This window comes from Pinus tabuliformis, chromosome 2_1 (genome assembly GCF_031772625.1).
Source record: "Pinus tabuliformis cultivar Carrire ecotype Pingquan chromosome 2_1, CPIR1, whole genome shotgun sequence".
NCBI classification, from domain to species: domain Eukaryota; kingdom Viridiplantae; phylum Streptophyta; class Pinopsida; order Pinales; family Pinaceae; genus Pinus; species Pinus tabuliformis.
The window spans coordinates 564877130-564892794 of record NC_142299.1 but is presented as its reverse complement, the minus strand read 5'-3'; the positions used below and the strand labels follow the sequence as shown (position 1 = coordinate 564892794).

General features: G+C 38.7%; 1 protein-coding gene across 5 annotated transcripts in view; it reads left to right on the top strand.

Annotated features, from left to right (window-relative positions):
* The first annotated feature begins 2365 nt into the window (after positions 1-2365).
* Positions 2366-15665, top strand: part of LOC149201659 (transportin MOS14-like) — a 458994-nt gene continuing 445694 nt past the window's right edge. For 2 of the 5 annotated variants that reach the window (XM_089402970.1, XM_089402968.1), the window contains exon 1: positions 2379-2831. In XM_089402970.1, the coding sequence (XP_089259096.1) occupies positions 2616-2831 (216 nt within the window). In that variant the 5' untranslated portion in view covers positions 2379-2615. Of the gene's footprint in view, positions 2832-15665 lie in introns of all 5 variants that reach the window. The other 3 variants (XR_016253876.1, XR_016253875.1, XM_089402969.1) reach the window with 3 other exon arrangements.

Here is a 15665-nt window from a genome sequence, read left to right as displayed (position 1 = left end):
GATAAAAGGTGAAAATGGAGGGAAAGGGTTTTTTTATAAGAAATGAAGGGATAATGAGGGGAAATTAGTAAACAAGCTTTGGTGAATATCCTTTCTTTTTCATAATTCCTCCTGTACATGAAACATAAGATTAAGCATAATGAATGTGCTTTTGACTCAACAACCTTGTGCACTTTGCAAAACTTTTTCTACCTACCCTTTATTTATCCTAACATTTTCTTTTCATTTCAATGGGTGCATTTGAGCTTGTTGACCCTTTATTTCATTTTCTTTTGATAAGCAAACTATCTAATTCTAACCTTATAACTTTCAATGGCTCAGATTAAACGGATGAGCTCATTATTATTTTCTACCTAACTACTGATCTGCCAAGATTAAACAGTTTGGCTAGATCTTTATTCTTTATCTATCAACATGAAATTTAAAGCATGAATGAGTCAAGATTAAACTATTTGACCAGTTATTTGCAAAGTAAAGTGAAAAGGTAGTGGCATTTGAATTTGCACACTTTCATGATTTATTTTATCTCTTTTTTTTGTGGGGTTCATATTTTTATTTTTTTGATATTTTTTCTTTCTTTTTGTCCGTTGATTATTCTTTTAAGGCATACCCTCTTTACATTTTTAATTTTTAATATGGAAAACATTTTGCAAAAACAAAAGTATGTACAATATTACAAGACTAACCATAGCCAATTCAAAATTATGAATCTTATTATTATAGGACCCTAACAGAACACATGTCCCATAAATAGTAAAGAAATTAAAGCTTTTGTTATGGATAAGTTCCACAAGCGTACTTGGGATAAGGAGTTAGGGAGAGAAAAAAAATACTATGTTGAAGTGTTTAATCCCACTCATAATCATAAAAAAAACGTACATAGAGGCCAACATTTATTGGAGAGTCAAAATTCTTATTGCTTAGTTAAGGACTAATTCTCATCAATTCTGTTGTGAAAGGCCAAAAGAAGTGTCAGAGGAAAGAGTATGTATTTTTTGTTCTTATAGACAAGTGGAAACATAAAAGTATTTCATTTTAGAATGCGAGGCCTTCAAAGACAAGAGGGAAAAGTATGCAGATGTTTTGATAGCTAACTCTTGGGATAATCTATTTAGTGAGGGGTTTGTCGAGAAGCTGGGAGCGTTTATTGTGAGGCTTCACAGGAAAAGGGCAGAATACACCAACCAAATGAAGAAACAATCTGTTCCATAAGCAATCTTTAGTCTTGTGGATGTTATAACAGTTTTTTTTTTGCTATAAAAATATTTTTTCCATTAATAATTCATATTATCATTATTTGATATAACAATGAATTTTTTATTTATCAAAATATTATTATTTCATATACAAATATATAATATTTTAATATAATATAATTCGGCGTATCCTAAATATTCTTCAAAATAAGATATTAATATAATATAATTCGGCGTATCCTAAATATTCTTCAAAATAAGAATTGCAATGAAAATAAAAATAAGAATTGCAATGAAAATAAAAATGAACATAATGAAATAATTATAATTTTCTTATTATCAAAATTTAAAAATAAAATAAAAATGATTTAATTTTTTCCATTAATAATTCATGTTATCATTATTTCATATAACAATGAATTTTTTATTTATCAAAATATTATTATTTCATACACAAATATATAATATTTTAATATAATATAATTCCGCGTATCATAAATATTCTTCAAAATACCAATTGCAATGAAAATAAAAATGAACATAATAAAGTAATTATAATTTTCTTATTATCAAAATTTAAAAATAAAATAAAAATGATTTAATGCGAAAGTAAAATAAGTTGAAAATAATTTATAATCCGCTAAAAAAGAAAAACTCATTATGTCTGTCAAGATTAAAATAATTTATTTCTTTTTAATTTTACTAAAATCTTTCTTGAAATTAATTATTTTTAAGTGGATGTGAAAAACTCATTAATCACCCTCTCTTTTATTGAAATCCCACTTTTACCTCTGGGAAAAACCTCAAACTTCTTCGTGCGTAGAATATTTATAAAGTTCATCAATTTCCCATGAAAAGTTGTCGCGAGGGGGTCAAAGGGCTATAAAAGCCAGCTGAGGGCCCGCCCGCACGTAGAAGAAGCGGATGTTTAGTTGGCCAAATTCACAATCAAAACCATTGACTAGATATTTTACGGCTGTCGTTCGTCTACATGGACTTGTGCAATCGCCACGATTGATCCACAAATACGGGAACCTCGCATATCGACAAACAGGACAACGATGACGGTTCCCGCTCTCGAAAGGCCAAGCGGTGTCTCCAAAACCACCTTCGCGTCAGCGCATTTCACAAAACGTACGGAAAACCGCTAGTTGTTTCGAAATTGAATGGAGATCTCCGTGTCTATTTTGTATTATTATATTCTTCCTCCGTTCTTGAGGCGGAGCGAGGGTTTGTATACGTCAGCTCAGTATCCGTATCTCGTTTACACAGATTTAATTGTCGCCGAGCTGCAAAGAACTGAATAATACACGGGAATTGCGAAGATTCTTGACAGTCAGGGTCATCATCTCAGTCCTTATGTGAGGAAATCGCATTGGAGAGTTCTGCAAAACGCGCTGGAATTGATTGAAAAGAGGAATGGCAATGGAGCTGCAAATTCAGGTAGCGAAGGCAGTCCAAGTACTGAATCACGACATACAATCCTGCAATAGAGTTGCTGCAAACCAATGGCTTGTACAGTTCCAGCAAACGGATGCGGCCTGGGAAGTAGCCACCACCATTCTGACTTCAAATTCGTCTTATGTGCATGATTTCGAAGTGGAGCTCTTTTCGGCCCAAGTTCTCAAAAGAAAGGTCAGTGCTGGACACTTTCTTTAAATTTAGCGGCCATTCTGTTAATTTGAGCTAAATTTCAGTAAGACCGCACAATACTTCAATTGTTTCCCACTGATTCAAGGTCAGTTCAGCACTTCCATGGACTTTTAGGGAAAATCTCGATGTGTTGGAGTAAGTAATTAGATTACAGTATTAGCGACATAAATCTTGCCCAGACAAGGAAAAATTCGCATCCACGCGTTAAAATTCTTATGGAAAACCTAATAATTCAGTCAATATTTTCGTAAAACGAGGGAAATCGAGATTCCTGCGTTAAAATTCGTTCAATCTCTCACGGAAAACCTAATAGATTAATCAACTTAGGAGTTCGTTTGTATCATCATCTGTCTTAAACGAATGAGATGTTAATGCATCAAATTTCAGTAGGAAGCTTTTCGGTGTATAATATATTTGGCTTGACTCGAAATATTTTGGTTGGATTATCTTTTGAACGAAGTCGCCAGCGGAAGAGTGCAAGCAAATCAAAAACAAAATATTTTTCCTCAACTTATCTGCAACCGTAGTTAGCCGGGTCGTGTTCTAGTTGTGTTTTAGCAGCGATTTGAAGTGGTTTGTTTGAAAAGCAGGTATAATCACACAAGGTTGAACACCTTGAAGACATTCACTAACATAATGATAGTGACAATGTTGTTTACACAGTTTGAGGAAGTTTATACAGTTAAAATCCTCAAAGAGGGAAAGCAATGCACGACGCTAAAGCCAATTTATTGATGTAGAAAAAAATTACGTGGACATCTTTTACATCAATCATCAGCAAATGATTGTTGTGAATATTAAGGAGATGTTGAACCATCAGAATTTTCAGTTATAGGACATGATTGTGACATGAAAAATAAGTGCTAAGATCCTTGGATTGGATTATGCAGTTAACCATTTCTTTTAAGGTTCAATTCTTTCTGTCAGCATTACTGTTTTATAAGGAACAATGTAATGTATTTGAATTCCCTATGAAGTGGTAGTAAGTGATAGATTGTTGCTCACATTTTCATCTTCATATTTGATCTTAATATCTGATGTTGATGCTCAAATTGTGTTTCTACAAAGGCCTTAAATGTAAAAACATGTCGAAAAATTCGTTCTTAAGTTCAAGGAAATAAATCCATGTTAAGAAGTTATTGAACCCATAAGAAGAAGAAAAAGGAAGTGGACCATACAAACCACTATGCACATGTTGCAAGGTAGTTATAGTATGGGGGGATGTGAATCGATCACTAAACATTCTTTGTGAAATCTCATATTCAATCCTTGATTTGTTGGATTTGTTTTGTGCGGTCTTCTTTTCCTTCTTATATTTGTTTCTATCTTTAACTGGCACATGCCCACAGGTTTTGACTCCTATAGTCTTACCTTCATCCCATGGCATAATCCTAGATAGGTGCTTTCTCACATGAGTATAGATACTTGTGTAAGTTTTATGAAAATGGGGGGCATATAAATTTTGTGTTCCACCCTCTTGACCTCTCCCAATCTTTGTCATGTGCTTCCACAAGGGTGTTGAGATTTCTTTGGGTTTTTTGAATTTTCCCATCATCATTGTCATTTTCATTTTTGAAAATAATAGCGAAAAAGGGTTCCTTGATTTGTGCCTTAATCAAAGGGACCACAACGAGTTTTTCCTTGAGCATACATGGGTTCCTATGAGTTAGGAGCTAATTCCTAAAAATTAGGATGAATTCCTAAAATTTAGGGCAAATTCCTAAAAGTTAGGAGTGCAAGAAGCAGTTGACTAGTGATAATTAGTGGAAGGCCAAGTTTATTGCCTTTTAGTGCGAGTTATTTTGGGTAAAGGTCGAGTTAATTGACTAAGGATCCTAAATTATATGAAGGATGAGTTAACACAACTAGTGAGCTTTTGTTAACTAGTCAATCAACAATTCGACTTTCCTCAAATAGAACTTGCTAATAATAGCCTAATCAAAGTGCTTATAAGGAGGAATGAAGGCACAATTTGATCATTGTCTTGTGAGCACGAGTTGGTGAGACAAGGCAGTAGAGAGCACAGGTTGGTGCTTGTGTGTTGAGGCTCGTATGAGTTTGATAGAGAGCATATAGGGATCGACAATCTTGCAAGGGTTTCAAGCTTGGTTCAAGGTAGGAAAACAAGTTTGTTTTCAGATGAAACAAGTTGTATTTGTAAGAGACCTAATGCTCAGTTTCTATCAATAACCAAGCATAGTGTTTTCCTAGTTGGGTTCCCTAGAAAAAATATCGTGTTTTGCTACATTTATTTCTGTTCCTATTCCTCTGCAAAATATGTAGAGAAATTCTGTGTCTATGTGAAAAGAAATTAGTTTCATATTGTTGATATTAGCAGCTGCAGAATTTCAAGGAAATTCTATATAGTATCAGAGTTCTTGGAACATATTTAAGAACAACACCAGTGCAAATCTTCAAGAAGAAGGACGTTTGAGTTAGGAGAGCCACGACCTCTATAGGAGTCTGTCCAAAGGGAGAAAGGTTGTTGGACATTAGGTTAAGTGCTCCTCGTGTGTTTTGCAACATGGACTAACCGCCTCTCATGGATCCTAACTCTGGCGATTGTAGCGGAGACTAATGCCTGCGGGTTTTGGTCTAACGATAATCGTGATTCCAACAAGTGGTATTAGAGCAACAAGTCTCGAGTTCGAAACTCACCCGACTCGTGTTGGGGGGAGATTGTTGGACATTGGGTTTAGCGCTCCCCATGTGTTTCGCGACATGGACTAACCACCTCTCGTGGATCCTAACTCTGGTGATTGTAGTAGAGACTAACGCTTCTGGGTTTTGGTCTAACAACAATCGTGATTCCAACAAAAACGAGTTTTCTTGAGGGTTCTTTCTCTGTTGGAGCAGGGCTAGTTAGAGGAACTCACTGGCAAATTTAATGGCAATTCTGTGCATGTTCTAAGAGTGGTAATTCACTGTGGAAGAGGCTGCAATATCTCTGTTTTGTTTAGGAAGGGACGAGCCCTATTAGGAGCATATTTGAGCATGGTTTTTGTCTTGGAGCAGACCTAACTAAAGGGTAGAAACACCTAAAGGAACAATGCAAGAGGCGGGGTCTCTAAGAAGGGACTGCGCAGGGATAGAAGGGAAATTCGACCAAGTAGGAGCATGTCTGTAGTGCCACAGGGTGCCCTAACCAGAGGACTGAAATCAAGAAGGGAGTGCACAGGCCGAAGAGGTTCAGACAATAGAAAGAAGGATACCTTTTGAGGTATGTATGTCCTTATGTAGTTGATGATTTTGCTAGGTGTTCGAGTCCAAATTTAGGATAGTTTTGGTGGACATCTTATGTATTGTTTGGAGGGAAATTAAAAGGTGTCTTTGGTGCCCTAAGTCCAACATTTGAGAAGGACATCAAATTTTGTTAGAGCGACAAAATTGTTGAAGCTCAAGGTTGATTCTTGAAGGGACAAAGGAAGTAGCCAAGAGGGCTTAGTATTCAACCCTAGTTCACTGTGTAGAGATGGACTTCTACAATGAGAGTGGGCAACCTCCATTCCCCTAAGACTTGTCTTTTGTGGAGCAATAGTGAGGCAAGTAGTGGGCAGGTTGAAGACCCTATGAGTTGGCATCCTTGATGGACGATGGTGCTGCAAGAAGGCAGTGTGAAGCTTGTGAGAGATAGAGCGTGCAAGAGGAGCTTGTGCGAGTATTGAAAAACGTACAGGAGCAACAAGGCAGGAAGTGCTCAAAACAGAGAAGTGATGGACTCGCGGAGTATGGTGGGAAAGAAGAGGTCTTCAAAGTAGGTTCTGCAGAACAAAGCAGGGGACCCTTCTAGTTCAGAGGGAGCAACTGCAACAACAGAGAACTTGGTAGTGTTAGACAGATCCAGGTGGATGAGGTTCTTCTAGGAACACCTTCCTCTCTAAGAGGGAGTGTTGAAAATAATAGTGAGAAAGGGTTCCTTGATTTGTGCCTTAATCAAAGGAACCAAAATGAGTTTTTCGTTGAGCATGCACGAGTTCTTATGAGTTTGGAGCTAATTCCTAAAAGGTAGGACACATTCCTAAAAGTTAGGAGTGCAAGAAGCAGTTGACTAGTGCTAATTAGTGGAAGGTTGAGTTTATTGCCTTCCAGTGCAAGTTATTTTGGGTAAAGGTTGAGTTGATTGAGTCAGACTCCTAAATTATAGGAAGGACGAGTTAAGACAACCAATGAAGTTAACTAGTCAATCAACAGTTCAAATTTCCTTGAATAGAACTTGCCAGTAATAGCCTAATAATAGTGCTTATAAGGATGAATGAAGGCACAATTTGATCATTGTCTTGTGAGCACGAGTTGGTGAGACAAGGCAGTGGAGAGCACAAGTTGGTGCTTGTGTGTTGAAGCTTGTATGAGTTTGATAGAGAGCAGATAGGGATCAACAATATTGCAAGGGTTTCAAGCCTGGTTCAGGGCAGGAAAACAAGTTTGCTTTTAGATTGAAACAAGTTGTATTTGTAAGGGATCTAATGCTCAGTTTCTATCAATAATCAAGCAGAGGGTTTTCCCAGTTGGGTTCCTTAGACAAAATATTGTGTTTTGCTATTGTATGACTGTGATTTATTTTTGTTCCTATTCTGCTGCAAAATAAGTAGAGAAATTTTGTGTCTAAATGAAAAAAAATAGTTTCAGATTGCTCATATTAATAGTTGCAGAATTTCAAGGAAATTCTACATTCATTATCATCATCCCCTTCCATTTCTTACTCCTCCCCATGGTATTTGTTGCCTAGTTCTTGTTCTCCTCATCATCGCTGGTATTTCATTGTCCTCTCAATGGCACCATTATAATAAAAAATGGAACCAAAATGATATACCACATTGACATACACTCACGTTTGTCGAATCTCAAGAATAAGTTGCTACCTGCGATAGAATGATGAAGGAGAAATGGGAAAGAGTAGGAGAAGAGAACATTCAAATATTCAACATAGCAGATATACTAGTTTACAACACATGGAAGAAAATAAAAAACAAACAAGAATGGGCTTTAGAGCCTATCACTTTAGCGCTTTAATGGTGGTTGAATGTAACTATGTTAGCATGTTTTCCAAGCTTTCACAAATGGTAGCCTTCAATCTCCCTTCCAAGCTCTCATAAATTTGCTTCTTAAGCATTAGCCAGAAGCCCACTCAAAACTCTAACAAAGATGAGTGAAATGAGAAATAAAGTGAGAGAAAAATGGAGTGAGTGTTTTAATCCATAAAATACTTGAGCCATGCTTGTTGGGACCTTATTGTGGTTCCTACATGCAATTTTTTTTTTGCCAAGTTCACCTCATCGTGTGGGAGTACCAAGAGAGTGATTTTTAACCACTTGAGAGGATTTGAGGGTATATTGGGATTGCTTAGGGAGTGATGCTTCTTGAGTGCTCCTTAAATGCTCCTTGACGTGACATGGAGCAAGTCTTTTTTCTAGGAAGCTCGCATCGAAAAAATGCTTCTAGAAGGGAGCATTTAGGAAGCATACTCCTTAGGGTGCTTCTTGAATGCTCCCTTGAGGAGTTTGCTTTGGTAGTGAATTGTTGGGGGGATGGTGTTCCCTTGCAACATAGGGCCACTATTCTTGAATGCCTTAAAGGAACCCCACAATGAAGGTGATGTGGCACGACAATGGCGATGCTTGGAAATACACTACAAGATTAGTAAACCATGCTACTGCAAAGGCTCACTAGAGGACGTGGCTGAGAAACGTTTTGGGAAAAAAAACTTTGCAATGAAATTTGTGTAGCAGTTTTTGTCAAAATAGATGTGATAAAATGCCACAACACAAATTTGTTAGTAGGAGGAAACCTGTCACAACAAATTAAAAAACTAAAGATTTGGAATTATTAAAAAAAATTATTGGATTGATTTTTGAATTAGAGATGCCTTTTTGGGATTGAAAGAAGATCTTCTTAGTGGAATTTGTAAATTTATTGCTGTTTTTCTACATTTTGCATGTGAATGAATTTAAAGTAAGGTTTCTAAAATGTTCCATGTGTAGATGCATATTGTTTATTGGAAATCTTGGTAAAATTTTGCATGTCGAAATTGTTCTTCCTTGAAACCTATAAAATAACTCCTAGGATGTATCTTCTATTCTTAATTTCTCCCCTCACAAAAAAGGTAGCTAGGGTTTTGCAGGAGGAAAATCAACTTTCCCCCTCACTCCAATCAATTTTCATCTTGCTTTGAAATTTGCCCTAAACCTCCATTAGCTTGTGTAGGGTCAAGCACTGGCTTTGATTTTATTGATCAAAATCTATTAAAAGCTAAATATGTTTCTTTTCTTTACCTCTTGTAGGCTTTTTAAGGCAAGATGCTAGGGTTTCCTAGGGTCAAATTGCCATAAAGTTAAGCTTTGGGTGGGTAGTTGTGGATGAAAGCCCAAGTTTTAGCCTTTGGAACCCTTAAAACACAAAATCAAGCATTTATAATGGGTAAACGTCCCTAATTAGGGTTGACGTCATCCTCTTTTAACTCCTTTGTGTCGTTAAAACTCTAGTCCTTAGCTCGGTTTCAAACTTGAAGCTTATTTGAGGGTTCCCCTATCCCTTTGTTGACTTAAATCATTGAGGGAACTCTTTCTTTGACTTTTGCATGTTTGGATACTCCTTATCATTGCATATCAATAAACCCTAACTTATAGTAGTCCTAAGTTAGTCTAGGGTTATGATAGTTGTGCCTTTTTTAAAAGAAGACCTAGATTTATTTTAACCTTAAAGTATCTTTCCCTAGACCATTCATATTTCTTTGAGCCCTTCAATTAGAATATCTTTATAGGTTAATACAAGGAAGCCTCCCTAGTGGTGAAATTTCACTAAAGAGCATGGGATTTGTTACTGAAGTGACATTGGGCGACCAATCTCTTGTTTGCCCTTGTATGTTCTAGCCCTTGTTTCGGTGAGGCTTCACACCAGGACTCGATTAGATTTTGTGGAGAGGTAACATAGACCCCAAGGAGAGAGTGCAATCAACTTGTACTTTTTAGCCAAGTTGTTCCCTTTCCACCTCTAGGATGGCCTCTCATTTGAGCCTTGTTTGACTGCATGCACCCAATGGATAAAACACCAATCTTCAATCCACCATCCTTTTCTTTTCCTTAACACAATAAAAATACATAAAAAAAGCAAATAAATAAACAAATGAATAAATATATATATCTATCTATATATATATAAGAAAAAAAATCAAAGAGAAAAGAACAAAAAACAAGAAACAAAAAACAAAAAACTAAACAAATAAAACAGTGCGAAACACGCATGTAAAAGAATATCGAATGAATTGATTAGGAATGAGCAAACAGCTCAATGATAATACAGAGATATTTACAATAATAGAAACATCAGGTTTCTATGTAGAATATGGAAACAATCAGTTTCATCTTAAGAAACTGCTAAAAGAATAAAAATAGCAACAGCTAAAAGAATGAGCATTAAATACTAAATAGAAATATTCTAATACCCTCCCTTAATGCTCAATCTATTTACAACACCAATAGACCCTCGGAATTTTACAAATTTATCAGGACCAAGGGGCTTGGTGAAAATGTCGGCGGGCTGCTCTGTTGTGGGAACATATTGCAACTGAACTGAGCCGTCTTCAACCAGCTGGCGAATGTAGTGGCAATGAGTTTCCACATGCTTTGTTCGTTCATGAAAGACTGGATTCTTGGCAAGTTTGAGCACTCCCTGATTATCACAGAACAAAGGAGTAGGCCCTGTCTGGAAAACATGCATATCTGCAAGCATACGTCGAAGCCAAACTGCCTCACAGGATGCCTTAACTGCTCCCCGATACTCAGCTTCTGTTGAGGAGAGAGCCACTGCCTGTTGCTTCTTACTAGTCCAAGTAACAGCACCAGATCCTAGACTAAACACATACCCAGCTGTAGATTTACGGTCATCAACCGAACCGGCCCAGTCAGAGTCAGTGTAGCCACTGAGAATAGGATTTGAACTGCGAGTATATAAGAGGCCATAATCAGAAGTACCACGCACATATCGTAGCACCCGCTTTGCTGCTATCCAATGATCAGCTTTAGGAGCTGACATGAAGCGGGAAATGTAGCTTACTGCAAAACTGATGTCAGGTCTGGTAGCAGTAAGATAGATGAGACTGCCCACTAATTGCCTGAATAAAGTTTCATCCACAAGGGGAGAGGGTGACTGTGCTGAAAGTTTGAGCCCTGGTTCCATAGGAGTCGTGGCCGGTTTGCAATCCTGCATTCTGAACCTTTCCACAAGATTTTTGGCATACTTGGACTGAGAGAGAAAGATCTGATTTTCAGTCTGCCAAACTTCAACCCCCAGGCAGTAATGAAGAAGTCCCAAGTCTGTCATCTCAAAAGTTCTGCATAGATCTTGTTTGATCCCATGAATCAAATGTGCAGAGCTGCCAGTAATGATAAGGTCATCCACATAGACAACCACAAACAAGATATCACCACCAGTATGCTTGATATACAGGTTTGCATCAGATGGACTCCGCTGAAAACCCTGATCTGTCAGGTACTGATCAATTTTCATGTACCAAGCCCGAGGAGCTTGTTTCAATCCATAGATTGCTTTAGCTAACCGACACACTTTCTGTTCTTGACCAGCAACCTTGAATCCTGGAGGCTGCGTCATGTAGACTTCTTCTTGGAGATCACCATTTAGGAAAGCACTCTTTACATCCATCTGATGAACTTTCCAATTGAACTGAGCTGCTAGAGCAAGGACAAGCCTTATGGTACTCATCTTGGCTGTAGGAGCAAAAGTCTCCTCATAGTCGATGCCTTCCTTCTGTGAGAACCCTCGAGCCACAAGACGAGCTTTATACTTGTCTATGGTTCCATCAGCTTTGTATTTCACTTTATACACCCATTTGCAGCCTATGGGCTTTTTTTCGGCAGGAAGATCAGAAAGCGTCCAGGTGTGATTCTTCTGAAGACTCTGGAATTCGGCTTCCATAGCCTGTTCCCACTCAGATGTACCCTTAGCCTCTGAATAGGTTTGAGGCTCAAAAATACTGTGTAAGTTAGCCATAAGAGCGAAATTGACTGTAGACTGTTGTCTGTTCTTATGTCTAGAAGTTCTACCTTCAAGGAGCTCATCATCCCGGAGATCACCAATGGTTTTAGCCCACCATTTAGGCCGAAGAGTAGAAGAACCAATATCAGGAGTAGAGGAACCAATATCAGGAGGAGGTGGAGTAGACTCAAGAGCAATAGGGGCAGCAAGGGGAGGGTTATTTTCTGGAGGAAGCTCAGATAGAGTATTATCAGATACTGATGCTACATCATCCCTCCCATCAGGTGGACCGACCGGAAGAAAAACACTGTGAGGCTGATCCTCAGAACGCTGCTAAGAAGAAGAAGACTGAAAGAATCCTCTGTCTTCATCAAATACTACATCTCGACTGAAGCTAAGACGACCAGTGGCTATATCTATCAGCCTATAGGCCTTGTGATGATCACTGTAACCTGTCATCATGAGTTTCTGGCTTTTGGAATCCAACTTAGAGCGCTTAGCAGGTGGAATCCAAACATATGCAACTGAGCCAAATACTTTGAGGTGACTGATCTTAGGCTTACGACCAGACCAAACTTCTTCAGGAGTCTTCCCTTTAATAGCTTGAGTAGGTGATCGGTTAAGAAGGTAAACAGCAGTAAATACTGCTTCAGCCCAGAATTTGTTTGGAACACTCCTGTGTTGTAACATAGAACGAGCCATTTCAACAACCGTGCGGTTGCGACACTCGACAACACTGTTCTGCTGGGGAGTGTAAGGTGTGGTTAATTGCCGTTTGATGCCATGAATATCACAGAAGTTGGCAAAAGCTGAGGAACAAAATTCCCCCCCATTGTCGGTTCTAAGGGTCATGATATTACACCCAGATTCTTTTTCAACTAAGGTTTTAAACTTCTGAAAGGTACTAAGAGTATCAGATTTATTTTTTAAAAAATACACCCACATATTTCTACTGAAGTCATCTACAATAAGTAAAAAATATTTGCAAGCAGTGATAGAAGCTGTATTCATAGGACCACAAATGTCAGCATGAAGTAACTGAAGTACCTTAGATGCGCGCCAAGATTCTCCACTTTTGAATGAAGACCGATGTTGCTTTCCCGCTTGACAGGCGCTGCATACCCCCAACTGCTGAGTCTGAATATCAGGTAATCCTGACACAAGTCCCTCCCGAGAGAGCTGAGAGAGATACTGCATATTTAGATGCCCATATCGCTGATGCCATAGAGTGCTGATGGGAGAGACACGTGCTGCTAGAGCTACTTCTGGAGAGTCACCGGTGTCAAGTAGCCTGTATAGACCATGGTCCTCTAGGCCAACAGCAACTGTTAGACTGGTCTCCCTGTCAATGATGGAGCACTTGTGTGCACTGAACACAACATCGAGCTGAGGAGAATTCCTCATAATCTGGCTGACAGATAGCAGATTAATCTCCATACCAGGAACATAGTATACATTCAGAAATATGAGCGTGCGTCCACCAGACTGAATTTGAACTGTACCCCTGCCAGCTACAGTGTACTTTTCACCTCCACCAAATACCACGGAATCACTGAAAGGTGAGAAGTCAATAAACCAGTCACGCCTGTGAGAGAAGTGGCGTGATGCACCAGAATCAATGTACCATGCAGAGGAAGGAACATGTTCTGAAGACCTTTTAGCCATAAAGGCGTAAAAGGCAGAATCTGTCTGCTCGGAATGTTCTGCAACATTTGCTGTCTGATGTGGCCCTCCCTGTTTCTTCTGTTCAGAAGCAATCCTTTGTCGGCAATCTTTCTTCATGTGACAGTAATTACACTGCACACTTTTCTTCCTAGCAGGATCAAACGACTGAGAAGAGCCTTTCTGCTGAAAGAACTGAGAGGACTGGTATTTTGCAGCAAATGCATTTTCCGAGGGCACTGATGACGCACCACTACCAAACTGCTGTTTCCACCGATCCTGCTGCAGAAGTTTGGTACATAAATTTGGAAACTTCAGATCAACATTTGTGGTTGTAATGTTGAGTGTTTCTATGAAGTGTTCATAAGATTTCGGTAGACTTTTCAGAGTAATGACTACCATATCTTCTTCCTTCGAGCTGATCTCGAATGTCTTTAATTTTGTTGAGATGTTCCTGTAAAGACATGTTCATCCATCATGATGGAGAACAACTGATTTTTGAGAAAAAATGCTCTGCTTTTGTCAGATGTCTTGTGCAGTTCTTTCAACTGTTGCCAGATTTCGGCAGCGGTCTTGCCAGAAGGAATCTGTGGTAACTGATCATCAGCGACAGAGAGCTTGAGAAGCATAACAGCCTCTCGATTTCGATCATCAAATTTATCTTGATCGGTACCAGCTGTACCGGGACGAGGCTCTTTGCCCAAAATGAGCTGATCAAGACGCCTGTATTCAAAAATGGTCAGCATTCTTTGTTTCCAAATGTTATAGTTGCTGCCATTAAAGCGTTGATTTCCTTCTAACATCAGATTGGTGAGCGTGGCCATTTTCCCAAAGACAATACAGAAGTCTGACACACAAAAAAATGTAGCTGCCTGCTTAAAATTCCTCTTTCAAGATGACTGTACCAAACCTTAACAAATTCTGCTTTGAAAGAAATAGTCTTGCACAAAAATAACTCAGATCTGTATCAGTGCACCAGATCAAAAACACCAGACCAAAAAAAAACTCAGATCTGTATCTTCATAAAATTAAAGCTGATTTGAAGAGAGAGAAAAAGAATACGTAGACTGAAGCTGTCCACGATTATGTATACGCTGTTCTGGTCCCACCGCTTCAAAGGAAAATCACAATAAACTTTAATCAAATCGCTAATCAAACACGTGAATCTGGAAAATGCCGTTACTTGAAAATACCGTCACTGGAAAATGCCGTCACTGGAAAATGCGTGATATTTTTAATGCCGTCACTATAATCTGAAAAATGCCGTCACGTGATGCAAGCGGGGCTTAAATCTCTGGAGGATCTCGATCTGTTGAATACGTGAGCCAAAATACGTGAGGGAAAAAAAACTGTTTAACTGTAGCTTCGACTTTGGACGCAAACGCTTCGGCTTTGGACGCAAACGCTTCAACTTCGGTTTCCGCTACCGCTTCCGGTTAGGCCCTCGATCTGGTGGAGGAGACAGTCAATAGATTGATACCACGGGGGGCAGCCAATGGAATGATATTACTGTAACTTGATATGATTCGGGCGTGCGATTCCCGTGTAGCGAAGACTGTGTGGGCGTCGGGCGTGTAGACTGTGTTGCCACGTTCCCGTGTGGCAAAGCAAATCCTCAGCTGAGCAGCGAACACTTATATTCTCAGTGGCTAGGCTTCAAGTGCCACGATGAGACAACAAAGCTTCAAACAAATAAACTGTTCAACCGACAAATAGACTGCTGCCCCCGGATTCGAAATGCCGGATTTTAATTTCAAGGCAATTTCACGATTCCGCCACAAAGTTAATTCCTCATAAAATGACAATGCAGGAGAAGAATCCCTTTCTGTATCGAGATTGACGACTGTAAGCTTTTATCACAGTGAGCAAAGCCGAGGCTAAGACTCAGTGAAGGCTACCTGGCTTACAGAGGGCTCGACCTTAGAAAGGAATGAAGGAACTCAAGAGATTAGAATACGAAGAGGATAGCTGATCAAGAAATCTACAGACCCTGAGAGCAATTTCGAAATGAACCACTGAATTTTTCAAACTATGAAAAATTATTTCGAAAAAAAAAAATCCCTGTGCTCTGATACCATAAAACAATGCGAAACACGCATGTAAAAGAATATCGAATGAATTGATTAGGAATGAACAAACAACTCAATGATAATACAGAGATATTTA